General features: G+C 36.3%; 1 protein-coding gene across 1 annotated transcript in view; it reads right to left on the bottom strand.

The window, feature by feature from the left end:
• AKAP9 (A-kinase anchoring protein 9) overlaps window positions 1-21527 on the bottom strand; it is a 181130-nt gene that overhangs the window by 73502 nt on the left and 86101 nt on the right. Inside the window, exons 17-22 of the mRNA XM_037066078.1 lie at window positions 16975-17328; window positions 15438-15662; window positions 14227-14367; window positions 13634-13737; window positions 10931-11136; window positions 76-302 (exon numbers count right to left, since the gene is read on the bottom strand). Coding sequence (XP_036921973.1) covers window positions 76-302; window positions 10931-11136; window positions 13634-13737; window positions 14227-14367; window positions 15438-15662; window positions 16975-17328 — 1257 coding nt within the window. The remainder of the gene's footprint in view (window positions 1-75; window positions 303-10930; window positions 11137-13633; window positions 13738-14226; window positions 14368-15437; window positions 15663-16974; window positions 17329-21527) is intronic.

Consider the following 21527-nt stretch of genomic DNA (forward strand, 5'->3'; position numbering starts at 1 on the left):
TAGTTGGCTTAAATAAGTGGCTTAAAAGACCACCTACGTCAAACTCAGTACATATTAGCACTACAAGTCAGTTACCTGACTACTGGTTTCACTTATGGCTTCTAGTAGTTTTTCCACTGCCGCCTGGAGTCGAGAGCTAATACTCAGCATGAATTCTTCATTTTCAGGATCTATTTCAATTCCAGAAAACCCACTCCTCATGAGCCGTTGTGACAGCTCTGTTCCTTCCTCAGTTACTTCTGACCACATGCTACTGTCATTTCTTGGCATATCACTTGCGGAATAAGATGGTATAGATTCACCTGTAACCAGAATAACAGTATTTTAAAGGCATATATCAATTATAACAAATAATTGTAGTAAAAAAGGGTTACAAAATAAAATCAACACCTGAAATCAATGAAATTACAAAGGCCTTCTAAGAACAATGCAACAAATACAAATTATAATATTACTTGGTAACCAAAAAGGTAAAAAGGAGGATAAATGCTATGCAAACAGGGCTTTGCAGAAATTAGTATTTAGGTTATTTAATCAGTTTTTCTTTGATGAAAACTTTTAAAACAACCCTCAACAGATACTCCCTAAGTGCCTACTGTGTACAGTTTACTAAGTAATGGAGACAGATAAGTGACAAGAGCTGGATCCCTTCCTCAAGCAGTTTACACAGTATATGATAAGAAAATAAACACACTAACGCCCATATGAAAAGAAAACAATATGCAATGGGATGTCACAGATGCATAAAGGACTTGAGTGCTGAATTCTGTCTGGAACGGACCCCTTGGTTTCTGAGCACCGCCCTGGGCAGCATCACCTACTCTGGCAGGGCAGTAGGAGGGACTGAGATCATTTTGCAGCTTGCTACTTTTGTAAGATGTATATGGAAAGAGGTCAGACTAATGAGCAGTTCTCATTTAATTATGAACTTATTTATATATACCACTCTTATATCTTATGTAAAAAAAATTGAGAAGATAAACTTCAGAAGTGTTTAAAGCATAGGTTATTCATGAAGTACTGTACTTATCCATAGCAACACGCTATAAACCAACAATGAAAATTTCTGAAGAGGAGTTACCTATTCTTTTATTATACCTAGTAGGTACTTCTTATCAGTAACTGTACAAAACAAATTAAGAGAACAGGAAACTTTAATTTTGAAAGTATGTTGGATAAACATTCACTTTGACACAGACAGAATAAGAAGAGCCATTTATTAAAATGTCTTGCTAATGTAGATTGTGCCACAGAGTTATCTTAGTCTCATGTACTAACAATATCAGATGCAGTTTCAGATGTAAGATCTGAATTCAGCACCATTCCATATTCACTAACCACCTTCTCTGTATAATTCACTGGCTGAAAAGTGGAAAACTGCATTCTAGGAAATTTTAAATGTTTAATATTACACAGCTTTCTCTAATTTTTGGAGTAATAGTTAATACAATTTTCACTTTGTATTTTTATTCCCAAAATTTAAAAAACAGACACCAAATGGACTGGTATTTACTTATATTATTTCATATATTCAAAATAAAATGTCTTAATAGGGTTATTTTATATATACTCATGAGTTCAAATAATCCGGGCATTCAAAATTAATTCAGACAAAGTACCATACAGTGTATATTAAAAGGTTACTAAATCAAAGTACTCTAGAAAATAAATGATACTTCTGAAGAAGTTATGGAAGTAAGAAACACTATCAGTTTATAATAGGTATTAAAAACAAAAATTATTTATGTTGTATAGCAAGTTTATCTGAGGAATTAAATGCATTCTAGTGCCATTTTCTTTCTAATGAATACACAAAAGATTTTATTTCTTCTTTGGAACATACTCAAATCATTTTTGTTCATATGTATCTTTGAAATGTTATTAATATATCAAGACACTTTGTTCGATAAATCCTCTGTATTTCGTGCTTGAGATTTGCTACGTGTAATACAGTGTCTTCAATCTTTTCCCCACTACTGATTCTTTTTCTGTACCCCGCCCCCCAAAAAGAAAAGGTACTCATGGGTTTTTCTCAGCTTTGCTCCCCTATCTCAAGGTAAGCCTCAACAAATTTGATGAGGGATGAAACCGGCTCCTAGCCCCACCCCTATTGGTTTCTGTTCCCAAAGCCCCAAAGGTGCTCTCTCACAGAGGGTAACAGAGGAATTACCATGGGTAATTCCCATTGGAATTGTCAAATCCATTACCATCTTCTCAGTCCTTGTCCTATTTGACTTTCTAGACAAACAGCATTATTGAAATCTCTAACTTTTTAAATGGTTTTGTCTCCTGGAATATCTTTTTCCTGTCATACTCTGATTTTTTCTTTTCTTCTTTTCTTTTTTTTTTGCACAGGTTCTTTCGTTAACTTATGATATACACAGGCTCCAGCTTTGTTTGTCCTCCTCCTCTCAGTAAGTAATGCTGCTAAATCTCTACAGACCCAAATTTCTACAAGGTGGCTCTTCTCTTCCACACAGCCCACTAACACTTCAGACTAATCATGTTTATGCTCACATTATATACTTTCTCCTGAGCTTTTAGTAATAGCTCTTTTGTCATCTAAAAATCACGTAAGCTGGAAACCCAGAATCATCTTGTACTACTTTCTTTCTCCATTGTCTTACATACTTAGTCTTCTCCAACTTGTGCTCAATCTTCCTCCATCTTATTTTATGTCTTCAACACTTGTCATCTGGGCAACTGAAACAGTCTTCTAATCACCCTCTTCTTCTTCTCCAACCCTTCATCTGCATTGCTATAGTTTGCTTCCTGATTCTTAGGGCTCAAAAATTATTTACCTCCCCATTACTAAGAGCAAAACCCCAGTTTCCAATGAAATTTAAGACCATTCACAACTTAGTTCCAGCCTGCTTTCCAGCTGCTTTCCTCCAGCTATTTCCCTTACCTCATCCTCACTTCTCCACATTCTCTCACTCCATAAATCCTTGATCTTCCATCATACTCGACTATTCCCTTTCCTCAGAGAACAGAACTGTCCTGTTCTCTGTATTCTATTCGTAGGGGGAAAAAAACTGTACACAGGTGAAATACCAAAGAAGCCAACAAAAGCGGGTCTCCTGAAGGCTACGACAATTTCATAACATGTCAATAGAAATCTCAGAACGGTTAGTTTGGTATATAGCAGTTAATCGTTATTCAAAAGTCCTTTAGTTATTTACTTTATGGATTATACAATGCTCATTCCATACAGATAACAATAAGCTTCTCAGGTTAAAGCAGGATGTGTGATACGACACAGCACTCTTCTGTCCCCATGGCCTTCAGAAGATCTCTAGGGCTCCAACTGGAAACTTCCAACTCTAGTATGACTCGCATCACCTGAACCTCTGGAACACTAGGAGGTTTGCTCAAGGGCGCAGTGAGCTAGAACAAGAATCAAGGGCCTTCTAATGACCAATCCAGCATTCCTTTTATAATATCACACTATTCCTAAAGAAAACGGCAGTAAATGAGACTCATTCCTGACTTCCTAAGGGAGAAGTGTACATTCTCCTGATGAGCCACCATAGTACAGGTGTCGAGAAAATTTTTCTTCCAACATGTCCTGGGAGAATAATTTTTTTTATGAACTAGTCTAATATTTACTCAAGTTCAAGAGATTTTACCTTGGCTCAAATTGTCCCTTCATTTCATAAACTAGGTTACTCTTAGAAGGAAGCACACATTAACAAATCAATTATTTTTTCTGAAAGTTAACAAGTCCATACATGTTTAAAATTTAAACAAGTTCAGACATGGAGGCTGAAAAAAGATCGCAAGTGCTACCTACAACACAAAATCATATATAAAAACAGAAAAGCAGAAGTTGCTTTGCTTCATAATCAGATTAAAAGTAAACATTTATTGTAATATTAAATAAGACAAAAGACTTCAAAAGTTCATTTTAGTCTGGCAATAATGCATCCATTAAAAATATGATGGAATGTCAAAAATAATTCTTACAATGTGAAACACTGTCAATATATGAAGCCAGTATTTTCCTCAAAGTTTATGAGAAAATTCAAGGTGTTAAATTATAAGTTCTATTAATTCAACTTTTCCTTTGAGGTAGGTCAGTAAGAAGCTTAGAAAATTCCTTGGCAAGTGGAATGAAGAAACTGAGATACATAGCGGAACAAACTGGCCAAGTAATTTATAGCCAGATAATAAACTGCAAGGTCTTATCTTACACATTCCAGACAGTGCTGGGGCAGACCAACCTCAGCCCATCATGGTCCCTCTCTGGTTACATTCTTTGAAAGTGAAACTGACTAGGCAATAATTCTGATCCATATATATTAGCATATTGAAGAACACACCTGGAAAGCTGATGAATATTCTATTAATATCTTCTTCTAAAATTCTTGCCTTTAGAAAACAGATAAAAACACTTAAGACAACGGACCCACTGCATGCTCTCCCTGGAGCATGCCTGCGCATTCAGGCACATATCTTTGCTTTCTTTCTCCTAAGCTCTATAGGTTCCCGTGTAGTTTGTAGCCAGGAGAGCAGCAGATAGCAGCAGCTCTTCCCAGGCTAACCCCCTGTACATGTAAGGCCCTGCCTTTTTTTGCCTCCGTAACTTAGTCCTGAGTCCATTCAGCCCAGGTGGCTTACTTTTTCTGTCTCTGTGACATTCTTTCTAAAAGACCAATGCAACTCTCTTGAGTAGCTTACTGGAGTCTCCTTTTCAAGTGTTTTGCTTTGCATGCTAAATAAATTCCTCTTGAGTTAGAGTTCTTAGCACTGAATAGTTTCTTTGCTGAATTCAAGAATTGAAAGTCAACAGCACTGGTGACACCTTCAAGGTACAAAATGGATCTGATAAGTGATCCTAAATGATATTAATGATCATCCTAATTTTATTAGTAAGACTATCATTGTTAAGCAGAGAAACAAATTAGTGAGTGAACATACTCATGATACTAATATAACAGCAAAATTCTTATCTCTGATATAATATTCTAGACACTGAACTTCTTAACCATGGATTTAAATTTTTTTCTCTTGTATCTTAATATTATTCTTTCAGAATCAGTTAAGAGTTACATAATAAAATTTTTAAAAGGCTTAATGGATTAAAGTACACATAAAGTGGTTTTAAGTAAAATATTAAGTGCTGTGAGTTTATCTTGCCTTGCATTGGACTCTCAGCACTTCCTTCACTAGACTGTAAATTGCTACAGAGCAGAGGCATAGCCCTGGCCAGATGGCTCAGTTGGTTGAGCACTGTCTCACACACCAAAAGGTTGTGGCTCTGATCGCTTGGTCAGGGCACAAACACAGGTTGCCAGTTCAATGCCCAGTTGGGGCATGTATGAGAGGCAACCGATTGACGTTTCTTTCACATTGATGTTTCTCTCTCTTTACCCCTTTCTTCTTTCTCTAAAATCCATAAATATATCCTTTAGTGAGGATTTTTTTCAAAAGCAAAAGGCACAAAGAAATTGCTCAATAAATGTCTGTAGACTTCAATAAGACTGTGTATAACTGAAAAACTACTGTATTATTGGATATCTTAAAATAGGACACAAACATACTGAATCTATACTGAGGGATTTAGATGTAACCATGCAAGAAAATAGATCGGATGTCCTTGAAAATTTTCTTTCTCTTAGAAAATAAACATAATCCTCTGTGCTTGCATTAAATTACCAATTTATTTATTTTTACAACTATGAAAACATTGCCCTGGAAGTGAGTTTGCTATCTTTCAAGATATGGGGTTTGCTGAGCACTTCAGCAACCACTTTGAGAAGGGTCTAAGAGAACTAACAGAAAAGTCACAAAATATTTTTGTACTCCACAGAACACTCCTCAGTGTCTTTTGAAAATAGTTTAGTTTAGGTCTTAGCTGAATAGCAAAATCCCCCATGATGGTTTAAGTGAAAGCAGTTTATAAAATAACTTTCCAAAAACACAGTGTAAGATAAACAGTGTTTGATAAACACTCTTACACTGAAACAAAAAAAGTACTATCTAATTCTTTTACATACATCCAAGATTCATTTGCAGGAATAAAATAGCCCTTGATTGAGAGCTTAACCAAGAATAAAGTTAGTTTGAAAAAATATACCTAACAAAGTTTGAAAACAATAAATTTGAAAGAAGTTCTAAAATACTGTATTTTAGGTCTTATTTTGCTAAAAGCAATTTAAAAAACTGCCTTTGATCTTGATTGAGGTGTTTTCAAATTAATTATACTTAAAATTCCAAATCAAGTTTCTTTCCTGCACTTAGAAGCATGCAACTGGCCAACTTCTAATTGGGCAAAGATAAGTGGAAAGGGTAATTTCTTCTCATTTCTCCACATAAAACTTAACAAGCAGAAAACTCTCAAAAACTGCATAAACTAGAATTTTTTATAATGTCACCCTCTAGACTTCTGGCCAATATGGAAGCATAGGTAGATACACTTTGCCTCCTTGCACAACCAAAAGGACAACAAATTTATTTTTTTCCTTTTCTAAAGATTTTATTTATTTTAAATATATTTTATTGATTATACCATTACAGTTGTTGTTCTATTCCCCCTTCATTCTCCTCCACCCGGCACACCCCCTCCCCCCATTCCCCCCCTTTAGTTTATGACCACGTGTCTCAAGTTCTTTAGATTCTGTATTTCCTCTACTATTCTTGACCTACCCCCTATCTATTTTCTACCTGTCTATGCTATTTTCTGTACCTTCTCCTCCTCCCACTTCCCTGTTGCTAACCCTCCACATGTTCTTCATTTCTATGGTTCCACTCCTGATCTAGCTGTCCTCTTAGTTTGCTTTTGTTTAAGGTATGGTTGTTAGTAACTGTGAGTTTGCTGTCCTTTCACTGTTCATATTTTTCATCTTCTTTTTCTTATATAAGTCCCTTTAGCATTTCATATAATAAGGGCTTAATGATGATGAACTCCTTGAATTTGATCTTATCTGAGAAGCACTTTATCTGTCCTTCCATTCTAAATGAAAACTTTGCTGCATAAAGCAATCTTGGATGTAGGTCTTTGGATTTCATGACTTGGAATACTTCTTTCCAGCCCCTTCTTGCCTGTAAGGTTTCTTTTGAGAAATCAGTTGACAGTCTGATGGGAACTCCTTTTTAGGTGACTGTCCCCTTATTTCTTGCTGCTTCTAGGATTCTCTCCTTCATTTTAATCTTGGCTAATGTAATTATGATGTGCCTTGGTATGTTCCTTCTTGGGTCCAACTTCTTTGGGACTCTCCGAGCTTCTTGGATTTCCTGGAAGCCTATTTCCTTTGCCAGACTGGGGAAATTCTCCTTTATTATTTGTTCAAATATGTTTTCCACTCGTGGCTGTTTCTTTTCCCCTTCTGGTACCCCTATAATTCGGATGTTGGAATGTTTAGGATGTCCTGGAGGTTCCTAAGCCTCTCCTCATGTTTTTGAATTCTTGTTTCTTTATTCTTTTCTGTTTGGATGTTTCGTTCTTCCTTCTGTTCTACTCCATTGATTTGAGTCCCAGTTTCCTTTCCCTCATTATTGGTTTCCTGTGCATTTCCCTTCATTTCAATTAGTTTAGCCTTCATACGTTCCTCTAGTTTGTGACTAAAATCAACCAGTTCTATGAGCATCCTGGTCACCAGTGTTTTGAACTGTGCATCCGATGGGTTGGTTATCTCTTGGTCACTTAGAGTTATTGGCTCTGGGGCTTTGAGTTCTTCTTGAGCCATATTTTGGACTGTTCGTGCCTGTTATGTATGAGGAGCAGAGCCCTAGGTGTTCACCAGGGTGGGGCGACCCAGGTCGCTGGGTTCTGACGCTCTATGTGGGGGCAGGGTCAAAGGAAATCAATGGCCGTCCCCCCTCCCACCGCTGGGGCCGCGGTCCGTCTCACTGCTCACATCACTGCTGGTTTATCTGCGCGCGAATGTGTGACTGCGCTCACCCTGCCCCGCACCCTCACTGGGTCCGCGAAGCTACCCCGGCTGCTTGTGTGCCTGGGTCGCCTGGGCCGGGGGATCTTTCCTGCCCAACCCTACTCTGCTGCTGACTCCGCTCCTCTTACCAGTCCAGGTTGAACGGTTTGTTGTTGTCGGACTTCTGTATAGTTCAGTTTTCTGTTCTTTGGCTGCACCTTTGTTTACTAAACCTTTGTTGTATTCAAACTTGGTTGTGGGAGAAGGCACAGTGTTTCCACCTATGCCTCCATTTTGGCGGAAGTCCCGTCCATTTCAGGACAACAAATTTAAAAACAAACAATAACCAGAATCGCCAGAAAATCAATCTGTAAGGAAGTCTCACACCAAGGAGTTAAAGAAGAAACATTCATTCAGACCATAGGAGGGGTGGAAATGAGAAGCCAGGAGAGAAGACGCATGGAAAGGTAGCAGCTGGAAAACTGGAGTGGGAGAGGTGGTGGCTGGCAGACTGGGCAGTCTCACATTTGCATGCAGATAAGCTGGGAGTAACAACTGAGTAGTGAGACAGACTGCATACCCCAGAGTTCCAGGTCAAAGAAATAAAACCTAAATACCTCTTGCTGTATAAACCTGTGGGTGTTGCGGTGGTGGGAGAAACTTCCAGCCTCACAGAATTCACTGGAGGGACCCACACGGTCCTAGAATGTATTCAAACCCATATACCTGGGAAGCAGCATCAGAAGGCCCCAATTTGCTGGCTTGTGGGTAGCAGGGGAAGTGACTAAAAGTTGGCCAAGACCTGAGAAAGCAGCACTGTTTCCTCATGGACCTATCCTCCACATACAGCACGGTAATACAATGACTTGGCTCCTCCTGCCCTGGAGAATAACTATGGCTCTGCCCCTTACAACATAAAAGGTGCACCGAGATTAAAAAAAAAAAAAAATGACCCAAATGAAAAAACAGGTCAAACTCCAGAAAAATACAACTAAATTATGAAGAGAGAGTCAGCCTATCAGATGGACAGTTCAAAAAAATGGTAATGAGGATGCTCACAGAAATGGTTGAGTAGGGTCACAAAATAAGAAAAAAGTGAAGGCTATGTAAAGTAAAACGAAGCAAAATATACTGGGAACCAACAATGAAGGGAAGGACCAGGACTCAAATCAACAATTGGGAGCAGAAGGAAGAAATAAACATTCAACTGAACAGAATGAAGAAACAAGAATTCAGAAAAATGAGGAGAGGCTTAGGAACCTCTGGGATAACTTTAAACATTCCAACATCTGAATCATAGGGTGCCAGAAGGAAAAGAGGAAGAGGAAGAACAAGAAACTGAAAACTTATCTGAAAACATAACAAAGGAGAACTTCCCCAATGTGGCAAAGGAAACAGACTTCCAGGAAGCCCAGAGAGTGCCAAAGAGTTTGGACCCAGGGAAGCACACCCCAAGGGACATCATAATTACATTAGCCAAGATTAATGACAAGGAGAGAATCCCAAAAGCAGCAAGAGATAGTTATCTACAAAGGAGCTCCCATAGACTATCACCGAATTTCTCAAAAGAAATTACCTTGCAGGCAAGAAGGGGCTGGAAAGAAGTATTCCAAGTGATGAAAGACAAGGACCTACATCTTACATCAGTCCAGCAAAGCTATCGTTTAGAACGGGAGAGTGGATAAACTGCTCCCCAGATAAAGTCAAGTTAAAGGAGTTCATCATCACCCAGCCCTTATTATATGAATGTTAAATGAACTTATCTAACAAAAAGATGATGATAAGAAATATAAACAGTAAAATGACAACAAACTCACAACTATCAACAACTGAACCTAAAAACAAAAGCAAACTAAGGGAACAACTAGAACAGGAACAGATTCACAGAAATAGAGATCACATGGAGACCAGTGAGGAGGGGTGTGAAAGAAAGGGTGAAAAGGTACAAGGAATAAGAAGCATAATCAGTAGGTACAAAATAGACAGAGGGAGGTTAAGAATTGTATAGGAAATGGAGAAGCCAAAGAACTTATATATATAACCCATGGACATGAACTAAGGAGGGGAATGCTAGAGGGTGGGGCAGGGGGCAGGGCAGAGGGGAGAAAAAATTGGGACAACTGTAATGATATAAATCAACAAAATATATTAGAACAAAAGAAAAGAATGTCAGCCTCGAACTGGGTAGACATGTTTAGGTGTGGAATGGTAGTGAAGTGTGGGCTTGATCTTCTGATTCACGAGCCAGACATCTGGCTCTGACAAATATTTTCTCTACCTGACAAATATTTTCTCTTTTGATTTCCTGATTTGTATTCCAGTAAGACAAAGGAATTAAAAAATAGGAGAAACTGGAGGTCAAGAAAATGAAAGTAAGAAATTCAAAGAACAGCCCAGCCCTCACAGCAGAAAGACGACAGAAAGGCAGGTATGTCATGTCAGGAACCATTTTCTGGATGCAGACCTGTTCGGCCATACCTCACACCACTTTTCCAGAAAAAAAGAAGGGACATAGCAGAGGTAGTCCAAAGATAAATTCATACCTTGCATTTGTTTTCAAGACTTTCTTCTAACTATCTCAACACACATGTGAAATTGCTGTTCGATTCTTTTTTTAAAAACGTATTTTATTGATTATGCTATTACAGTTGTCCCATCCCCGCCTTTACTCCCCTCCACTCCGCACTGCTGTTCAATTCTTAAAAGCTCTTTATTTCTAGTCTTACCTTCATTGATAAGGTTGTTGCAGGACATTGCCTATTGGTAACAGTCATGAGTGGTGATGCAAAATTTTTCTTTTATTGGACAAGAAATTAAACACCTTCTGATTTATGTAGCACATTACTAACCCTGAGTCTATAATGCCAAGTCTAAGATACTCACTTGCAATGCTAAACAATAATGGTGTTTTGAGAAGAATGCATCTAATGAATTTGTGTTTGGAAGTGTTTTTGTGGGAAAATAATATTTTCTGTATTTTAATGTGTAGCAAAATGGCTTAGACTCCAAAATTTACTGAAGATGGCTATAGTTTCAACAGAATGCAAAACTAGTACCTCCTGCATGTTCCTCATGGACGCACGACTTTATAGGTGCCTCTGCTTCTGACCTCCAAACCAAGCAGGCAGATGACTGGCCTTTACTTGATCTATCCAGAATACCAAGGACATGGCGCCCAATTGTTTCTTCAACAGCTGCTGTTGTCTTTACAACTTCTAAAAGGATCTTCAGAAGTTTGTTATTAGCTTTCTGGAGTGCATACCTGTAGAGATAAAGAAACATTTATTAAAATGTTTAATCTTTAAAAAAGCAAACACTTTCCTTATGTCCCACAAAAAATGTACTACAAAATATTTGACTTGAAAAATAAAGCACCATATGATCCTTCTATTAAAATAATATGATGCAGCATCTATATGAAGTGCTTTTTGTTTTTTATTTATTTTATAAATTTAAGTTTCAAGATTAAAAAAAAACTAAGGAGATGAAAAAGTTAAGTTTTAAAGAGGGTCATGGTACTCAACCCAAGCATATCTGAGTTACTGAGCTGGTAATACCATTTATGGTTACTCATATATATTGTACATTTAATTTCATTGTATCAAAGATTATATTTTAAAATATAATTTAAAAATTCCACCAGGAAAAATGTGTATTTGTATAACTTACTGGCGATGATCTGGATGATTAAATAACAACTGGCGGAGACCTATTTTTTGAAAGGTCTACTACGGAATTTCACTACCTGCTAACACCAGAGGGAGTACTGTAGGTTGTTATATCTACTCCAGAGACAGAAATTTCTCAAGTTACATATACCACCCTGATTTCAACCAGTGGGAGCCTATTTTCAACCAAATGAAATTAAGGCGTGTTTCTCTTTTTTAAAAGACAAGTTAACAATTCTTTATTATAATTTATAATGATAATAATTTATAATAATTTTATTATAAATTTATAATTTATTAAAAATTATAAAATATTGCTTAGCACCCACCAAAATATCTCAGCACTCAGAGGTAATCACTATTAACATTTTAATGCTTATCCTTCTAGACTTCCCCCCACATCTCTCTCATAAATATATATACACACACACACACACATATATATATAGTGTGTGTGTGTGTATATAGATAAAATGGGATTATCCTGGGATTAGCTTACAAACTGTTTTTGTAAGCTTTTTATTCTGCTTAACACGAGCATCTTTCCATGTCAAGAAATATAATTCCATAAATGGTGATTCAGAAGATGATCTGATTAATCTTCTGAATAACTAAACAATTCTCTTGTCCTAACAACTTAATTCAACGAAGTTATTACAGTGGCAAACCTGATACTCAATACATGCAGACAAAATAAGAGACTTTCATGGTAAAAGTTCTCTTCCTTAAGACAGTTTTCCCTCCCACAGTGTGGGAGATCACTCACAATCAGGTTAAAGGGTATCTGTTTTCACAAGCACATGACGTAACTATTTTAAGACAAGGTAATAAATGCAGAATTTTTCCTTCAGCATTTGTCAAGAGAAAGAGACAGTTCTATTTTTGCACCTAGATCAACTTCTCCGCTTACATAAGTAAGGATACTAAAAATAAAGCTCTAAATAATTTAGTTAGTAGAAAGTAAGTCAAAGGTTTTATTTCTTTAACTCTTCCTAAGATTTTCTTCAAGCCCTAAACACACCAGGACTAGAATATTTTGAAAACAGAAATTCTACATAAGAAAACAAATTAAAATTAATATGATGGTAAATAGAAATAAATACGAATAGTAATTTATCAGCACTCACTAAAAAGTCCTAATAATTAAACAATGCATAATTTAAAAATAATTTATCTCAATTACCAAATAAACATTGATTTTATAATTATAAAATAAACATTTTGTTTATTTTATACTGATATGTTAACTCTAATTCTCATACACTGTCTTTCTTGTTTGAGTTCCATACTGACTGTGTTCCATACTGATGATCCAATGGGGAAGCCAAAATCTTAGGGGCCAAATTCCTCCATGCAAGCTGAGGAAGGAGGTTAGGAGGACAGAAGGTTGACAATCACAGAAATTGGAAAAGGAGGAAATTAAGTTAGTAGATATTAGTTTTAATTTAAAATTAAAGAAACTATTTTCACTTGAACAGACAAAATTTAAAATATTGTGGTTAAAGTCCTTAATATTAACATGGGATAACTATTCTCATTTATATTTTACATTTTTATACTAATATCTACAAAAGTAAGGAAAAGTTTTGTTAACAAATCATTAATGTATTCCTCTGTAAAAGTGGGATATGGATTAAAAGTTCTCATTTGTTATGCAGTAAATGCATGAAAGTGACATGTGGACTATCACACACAATTTTTTTCCTCATCATGAACACACCAGAGGGAAGCTTATACTGAGTGCATGCCCTCCCAGTGACAGAATAAACCCACAAATACAATTTTGTTTTTTAGTATAAAAATGCCTTACGAGCAAACTAAAACTAGTCCAGGAAGGTTCAATAATCAAATAACGCCTTAACATTTACTGAGTTAAGTATTTGATCAGTATTTGTTAAAAATTACTTTACATATAAAAGCTTGTTAAGTAATTGTCAATTTAAATGACCAAAAGTTGTTACTCTTTACCTACAGAATATAATGTACAAAGCAAAGAAATGTACAAGATAAAAATAAGAACAAATAACATTTATAACACTGAAACAACTATTTTAATTCATTTTGTATTGAAAAAATGCATATTCTGTATACCTTTCATTAGACAGAACATCAGGAGGCACATCTTCAAGTTTTCTGTCCAATTCCTTTTCTTTAAAGATGTGTTCCTCAGCTTCCCCTTGGCTTTCATTTTCATCCTGTGTAAGTTTGTGTAAAGGTAGAGAAGACAAGACAGAAAGAAAACCTGTCATCTTGGAAATAGCTTGTTGAATATTCCTTTGTATTTGTTGTGAGGTGAAACAAAAACATCTACATGCAGATTAGATACTGTATAAAATAATATTTAACTATATATCTTCAAGAGATTAGCATTATCAAAAAAGATTAAGAGTCTAGATCATAGTCGAAAAACTTGTAATGGGTTCAAGCTAATGCACGCTACAGAGGGACAATAAAGTGTGTTAGGTTGCTCCTGGTGAGACAGCAGTTGCAAACCTAGCAATGTCAAGATTCAAATTACCTTAAATGGAATGTAAGGCATCTTGACTCCACCTACCTTACGGGTAAGCAATCACAAATATTTTAAACACAACACCTATAAACACATTTCACACCAACAATGAAGACAAACAGATCCTACTGCATTGTGGATCCACTGTTCCTAGGTGGGGCAAAGTCCATACTACCTGTGTTTGCGTACTGCTGTTGTGCAGCTCACAACACAGCTTCTCTCTTCCAGCTAGAGACAGCTGCTTTAGTGCTTCCAGCTCCTCTAAAAGCACCCTCTCTCTCTCTGAAACCAGGTTTTCATTATCTATTGAGGATCTCTAAATAAGAAAAAAGGTCATGAGAGAATATTGTTTGCGACAGAAGACAAAGGCAGAAATATTAAGCAGATTTCTTTTAACCCCTTGGGACCAACAGACCCTAGTTCTACCTATGATTCGTATCCCATGATAAAGGGTTAAAAGCATATATAAAGTTCAATGCAAAATTTGAAAAAAAAAACCAAAAAAGATAATTAGGCCTATATATTTAGAAATTTGTGCAACTCAAAGAATATTATTTTATATGCCAATTTTGCATTGAAAATTCAGAATGTTAAATTCACAAAATGCAATGAAGAAAAGCAAAATTAATTTTTCCAAATATTTATCAACTTACTCCCAATTTCCTATTACTCTATATTTGAAAGAACATATTTCAAGAATTCTCTATTTCTTACTTAGCTTAAATCTTCAAAAATTGAATAAAAGTTTTAATAAGTTTTATATAAATATTTGCTTTTCTGCAATGATTTTGTGAGTACATTATATACAGCAATTGATGAGAATCCAGCTCCCAAATACCAAGAAGTATACAAATTTAGCCAAGAAAGGGATAAGAATGTTATAGAAATGTGCATTTCTCAAATCAAGAAGAGATGTTTCCCTGGACAAAGAAGACCCAGAAACACACTATTTCAGATTTCCATTATTGATTTAAAAGATAGATTAAGGACAGATAAAGGTAAACCTTGGAGATGCTAACTGGTGGACTCACAAAACTATAAATGAATATGGGAAAACTGAGTATTAGCTGCACCTGAGCACAAAAATTTTCCAAAACTGTCAAAACAGTTTTGCCACGTATGATCAATAGAACGACTATAAAAACCAAACCTTGCAGTCCCTTTTCCAGTGCCTGCAAAGAAAAATAAAATGGTAGAGCACAATGCACCACAATGAGTCCAATTTCTATAGTAACACCTAAGGCTGGTGTGCTCATGGAACCTATTCCTGATGTTAAAAATTTGTATTAATTCAGCTTTTGTCAATAATTTTGATTTTTGTTCAAAAAGTTATATAAAGAACACTAATTTTTTAACTGGGGAGAAAAGGGACTCTAAGTCCCATACCTGGGCTAACTGTCTATTCAGTCTCTTAATCTCTTCTTGTAGCTGTTCCTGGTCTTCTCGCTGTCTCTCCATCTGGCGCATGTGTGCCTGCCTTAATAGTTCTGTTGCCTGCTGATGTTCTTGGTATTGTCGTACAAGTTCCTGCCTCATATCTTCCAACTGTTCTTCATTTAACATTAGCTGTCTAGAAGCATCCATGCTCGATACCAAAATCTCATCATGGATCTATAATAGTTAAAAGAAATTCAACCATAACACATTTTGTATAAATCTATCATAGATTTATTAAAAAATCTATCACATTTTGTTAGAATGTGATAGATTATAAAAAAATCTATCACATTTTGTTAGAATCAATATTTAAAATAAATATGAAAGCAATTCCACTATTAATTTCACAAAGCATCTGATATCTTATATAAACAACTATGTAAATAATGTTTTAAAAGAGGTTTGTCTTAATTATAATTCTTAATCAACATAGACTATCATTATACATGTTATTCTCCAAAAGCAAAAGAGTAATTTATCAGTTAGCTTAGGTGTAATCTACTTCTAAGGGAGAAGAATACAGAAGGATACTTGAGATTCCTTCTACTCTCACTGAAATGAAAACTCCATTATTCCTCTTGACATTTGATAATGGGGAAATAATACAGATACAATACTTTAAATTTTAAAATTTATAAAACCTAAGAAATTTTACCTATTTAATTTATATTATGCAGTGATCATCACAGTACTACAGAGAACAGCTTGATAAGAAACAGTGTCCAATAAATTTTATTTGGAAATAGTTTTATATTTCACTTTCTCATACTCATAAAAAGTCAACTCCCTAATGGGTTTCTACAAGTACTTCAATTCCTGAAGAGCTACTACTTAAACAAATCCTCTTGATTTATTCTGCTTTAAATATTTACTGGTAAGTTGAAGAGTTTTATACTATGTAAAGAGTTGATAATTTTATTTGAATGCCACTAAAAAGATGTAACCTATACTAAACATTAATAAAAAAAATTTGAATTTAGATAATTTAAAAGAGAGAATTTATTTTCTGCTAAAGACACAAACAGTTGAGATATAGACACAAAATTAATTCTCTAGTAATGAATAAGTAAAGAAAAAGAATTAGTAAATACAGGCTAGAATGCTTTAAATTGTTTTCTTAGTAGGTAGCTATTTTCTTGTGATACTATCATATTAAATAAAGTAAATCTTTTATTCATACATATTGTCAAGCTGTAGTATGCTTAACTGTGAAGTAACTAAAACAAAATTAATATAGGTATAACTTAGTCAGATTTTACCATGAATAATGTGTGTAAGACAAATAAAAATACCATGAACCAGACTTGCTCTATTTAATACTAATATCAAGTCATTCATAATACCTCACAAATAATAAAACACATTTATAATGTGAAGCATAAGAGTGGATTCTATCCTTCTCCATTAAGCAACATAACTACTAATATTTGTATAGTGAAGGGAGTCACAATTTCATATATTATTATATCCAAGGAGGCATACTTACAGATTCTCTGGCTCCAAATGTTTTATCTTTGGAGAACAATTCTTCTGAAATAGTCAGTTCATGGTCCTTTGACTTGAGTATATCAAGATTATCATTGTTTGGTAAAAGGACTTCCTTCCCATCTTCTCCTAACTCCTTACTAAGTGGTTTAAATTCTTCTTTAAATTTCATGTCTGTTCTCTGGCAAGTCTGAAAACTAATGGGCCCCTGGGGTAAGCTCATTTCATTTGAATAATGTTGTTCTTGTAGACAGAGAGTATGTGCTGGTTCTGACATTGTAGTATCTTCTTCTTCTCCAGATAGTCTAGATAGTTCAGTTTGTTGAGCAAATGATACACTCATTGACACAATCACCTACAGAATAAGGTAAATAAAAATGATTAGATTTATAAATATGAGCAAGAATTAAAAAGCACTTGCCACTCAAAATTACATGAATTAGAAAAAAGCACGATCTTGTGGTCTTGTGGTTTTTTTTCTTTTTAAAGATTTTATTATTTATCTTTAGAGGGGAAGAGAAGGAGGGAAGTATCAGTGTATGGTTGCCTCTTGTGAGTCCCTTGCTGGCAACTGGTCTACAACCCAGGCATGTGCCCTGACTGGGAATCGAACTGCGATCGTGTGGTTCACAGGCGCGCGCTCAATCCACTGAGCTACACCAGCCAGGTCTACACGATCTTGTGGTTTTAAACTAAAAGAAATACCGTGATAAAGTTATACAAAGATAAAGATTTCCTATTTTACAATGAATCTAATGTAAAAGTATTTATTATATTACCGGCCTTTTTACATAAAGTTTTAAAATTCTTACTACAACAGCAATAAATGTTCAGTACAGGAATCAGAAAGAATGAAATAAAAGCCCTTATATTTCTCTCTTCTAAGAGAAATCACTACTCACACTTTAGTAATACTTTTCCAAATCTTCCTCTCTTTTGATATCAATATAGACATGAAAAGATCCAGATTTGTATTTTTCCTAGAAAAATGTGTATTATAATCTGCTTTTACAGATTAAGTATATTTTCAAATAAAAAATATATTTCTATATAACTTTTGATAAGTTTAAAGTTTCAGGTTATACAAATGTATGATAAATTTATTCAATCAATTTTCTGTGTTGGGCACTTAGACTGACTTCTTTCTTACACTATTTCAAACACCACTGTGATAACATCTTTGTAACTATATCATTAAGAATATCCTTTCTTATTTCCTTACAATAAATTCGCAGAAGTGAAATACTTGGTTTGGGTAATTGATAAGTATGAGTCTATAATTTAATTTCACTTTCCACTCCAACTGTGATCCTACATCCCTACTTATTCATGGTCCACCCAGCACACGTAGTTAGACATGCTGACCAGCAAGCCTTGGTTCTGAAAAATCCAAGCCTTCTAGAACCAAATGCACCAATAACTTCATTTCAAGTCCCATCTCCACAAATTATTTGCAATGGGGGATGCCTGGATGCCACAGTCTAAGATAAAGTATGCCTGGCCTTTGAAACCTTTGTGCCTACTGACCTTCAACCAACTCTCTTCCTTGTTGGTCCATATGGTATAAATCGATTACCGCTTTACTGTCCTGCCTTAAACTTAATGTGTCTATTGGGGGTTCCTGATTCCCACCTGCTTCCTGCTAGCTTCCTCACTCCCAGGTGCTGTCTCCTTGAGATGCCGCATGGAGTCCTGCTTCAGCAGAACAATACTGATGACAACACGAACAATGATGATGAATGCTGTGGCTACCAATTACAAAACCCTTCTATTATTTCCTTTAATCTTCATTGTAAGAAATTCATTTATCATAATGGAAGAATTCACTATCTTTCATTGACATATTTATGCTATATTTTATTTATTTCTATTAGGTAGGTACTATTGTATTATTACCCCCATTTAATAGATGAGAAAATTAAGAAGAGAGATGAAGTAATTTGACCCCCAAAACACAAACCAAATAAATGGTGAAAGTTGGGGTTCAAAACCCTATAGTCCTATGTAAGCTCACTTTCGAAAATGTGGTATTACACTATCACCCTTCATATCTGAACAAATCTTCCTAGAGGCATAATGGTGCAACTGACTTAGCAAGAATAATTATATTACCAATAGTCAATCCTGAGAAAATGGAAACGTAGCAACATTAGGAGCCATGTTAAGTGTCTAATCTAAAAAATGTTACAGCAGTTATTTGAATGAAGGTGTGTCTAGCCATACAGTTCAAACACCTTAAACACTACACTTAATATACTTCCACTCAGGTGACACCACTACTAGATCTCATCTACCAAAATGGACTTCATGAAGGCCTATGCCAGCTCCCACAGAATCAGAGTTTGTTAATAATGTTCTAGACACTGTCACATGGGAACTATGCCCATTAAGCAAAATGTCAAAAAACAGACATGAAAAATTAGTGGACCAGGTAATACAGCTTAGTAAAACATCATCTTCAAGGGATGACACTCAGAGGTGAGACCTCCAGAGCATGTCTCCCTCAGAAACTCCAGTCTGGCGTTCAGGCAGGTGGGACTACGAAGCTAAGGTGAGGTATAGAGCTCACCCTTACCCTCAGCTAAGGACTCTCCTGATCTGTTTTCCCAAGTTCTGGTGGCCCCACTCTGCTGAGTTTGTTCCTGCAATGAAAACAGGGGCTGCAACCAATGTGAACCAGTGGTGTGCTCCTCCTGGGAGAGCTGCAGTTGGAGACTGCAGCAGAGACTGAGTGATATGGCTCTGAGGTAGTAGCCACATTCTCCCCATTGAGTGCCTGACCATGCTATCTACAGGAAGGGGAGCCATTTGCCACATCCTCACGACCCAGTAGTCGCCCTGCCCTAACAAGCTTGTGCCATTTGGAAGGGGGTTGGGATGTGGCCAGCTTAGGTCTAGTCTACAGTTCTTCAAAAGGCTATGGAGGAGGCCAGCCAACCTTAGAAGCTGGCAAAGTAGCCGACGGGTGGATTCCAAGCTGAGCCTTGGACCTTTCAATAATCTCCCCCTACCTCAGAGATGAAGAAAGTCGTCCCTCCCATGCTCAGCCAGCCCTAGTAGACACAGACACAATTAGTGAACAGCATGCTAATTCCAGACAGGCGGCACAAGGCCAGTGACACACAATGCCTGACACCAACCTGTACCAGAAACCCATACAAGTGGGCCCAGAACCAACACAACCAGTGGTGGGCTTCAAATCTCACCAGAGTTAGACCTAATTAGCCACACAAATGGCACAGCTAAAGGGAGACTCTGGAAAGCAACAGATTCTGCTGGGAAAAAGGTCACCTCATTGAGCAGCTCCTGATTAGCAATTCATACACAACGAACATGATATACCCTTAGAGTTAGCTAGCCTGAGGGTTAACCACCCCACAGACAGGCCAACAGCATTTAAGACTCAACTACAACAGCAGCGGGTGCATAACCCACCCAAGAAACATTTCTGGAGAAACTAGGTCAGGTGATCACAAACTACCTATACCATAAGGCCCTTATTACAAGCCTGGGAATCAGAGCAGACCTACCTAATACACAGAGACAAACCCAAAAAGACAACCAAAATGAGGACACAAAGAAATATGCCCCAAATGAAAGAAGAGAGAAATTCCCAGAAGAATAAAATGAAATGTAAGCAACCAAGATACCATATGAAGCATTTAAAACAATGGTTATCTATCTTAAGTTGTGACACCATAAAAGTCCTAGAGCAAAACATAGGCAGAAAAGTTTCAGATATCACATGCAGCAATATTTTTGTTGATATGTCTCCTAGAGCAAAAGATACTAAGGAAAGAATAAACAAATGGGAGCTTTGTCATTTCTACCCGGCATGGGAGCAGTTGACTCAGCTAGTGAATGACAACACTCCCCTCTGGTGGCCGACCTAGGCTAGAACCCTAGTAGTGCAGGTACTCTGGAGCAGGGAGCTTCGGGGTTCTGCACGATGCACAGTTTTGCCACTAATTCCATAGAAACCATAATCAAGCAATGGAAAGAATTCCCAAGAAGGCATTTGGCAGGAAGAAACATAATGGAAAAGTTCCATTTTTCAGTGTTTGAAATATTTTTTTGTTTCCAAACAGTGAGCCAAATTTCTGAATAGTTCAAAACATACTAAATAAGCCCAGACTTTTAAGGGTATTTTATAACACCGCTTTTTATAAACAGAATATTTAAGCCATTGTTATCTCTGTTACTGAGGGTCACTGTTGACTGAAATTGCCAGTGAAATACTGTAAAAGGAATGAAAGTTTGTGCTTCTTGTGCACTAAGTAAATATGCCAGCTTTTATGTTTAATTATTCAGTCTCTGAACAATATATATATATTTCAAAACTTAAGTTTTCTGTGGACCAGAAACCTAGCTTCTGCACTCATTCATATATCCCATGAGAATAATATATTTGAACTTTGTGTAGCTGAACTTAACTGAGGAAAAAACAGAAAATCCAACCAAGCTAATTGGTCAACCAAGGCCCCTATCCTTGAAATGGGGCCTCAGCAACACTGGGCAAGTTGACTCAATTTCTATTGTCACTTCTGGTCAAGA

This window comes from Sturnira hondurensis, unplaced genomic scaffold (genome assembly GCF_014824575.4).
Source record: "Sturnira hondurensis isolate 20B ecotype Veracruz unplaced genomic scaffold, ASM1482457v3 Scaffold0016462, whole genome shotgun sequence".
NCBI classification, from domain to species: domain Eukaryota; kingdom Metazoa; phylum Chordata; class Mammalia; order Chiroptera; family Phyllostomidae; genus Sturnira; species Sturnira hondurensis.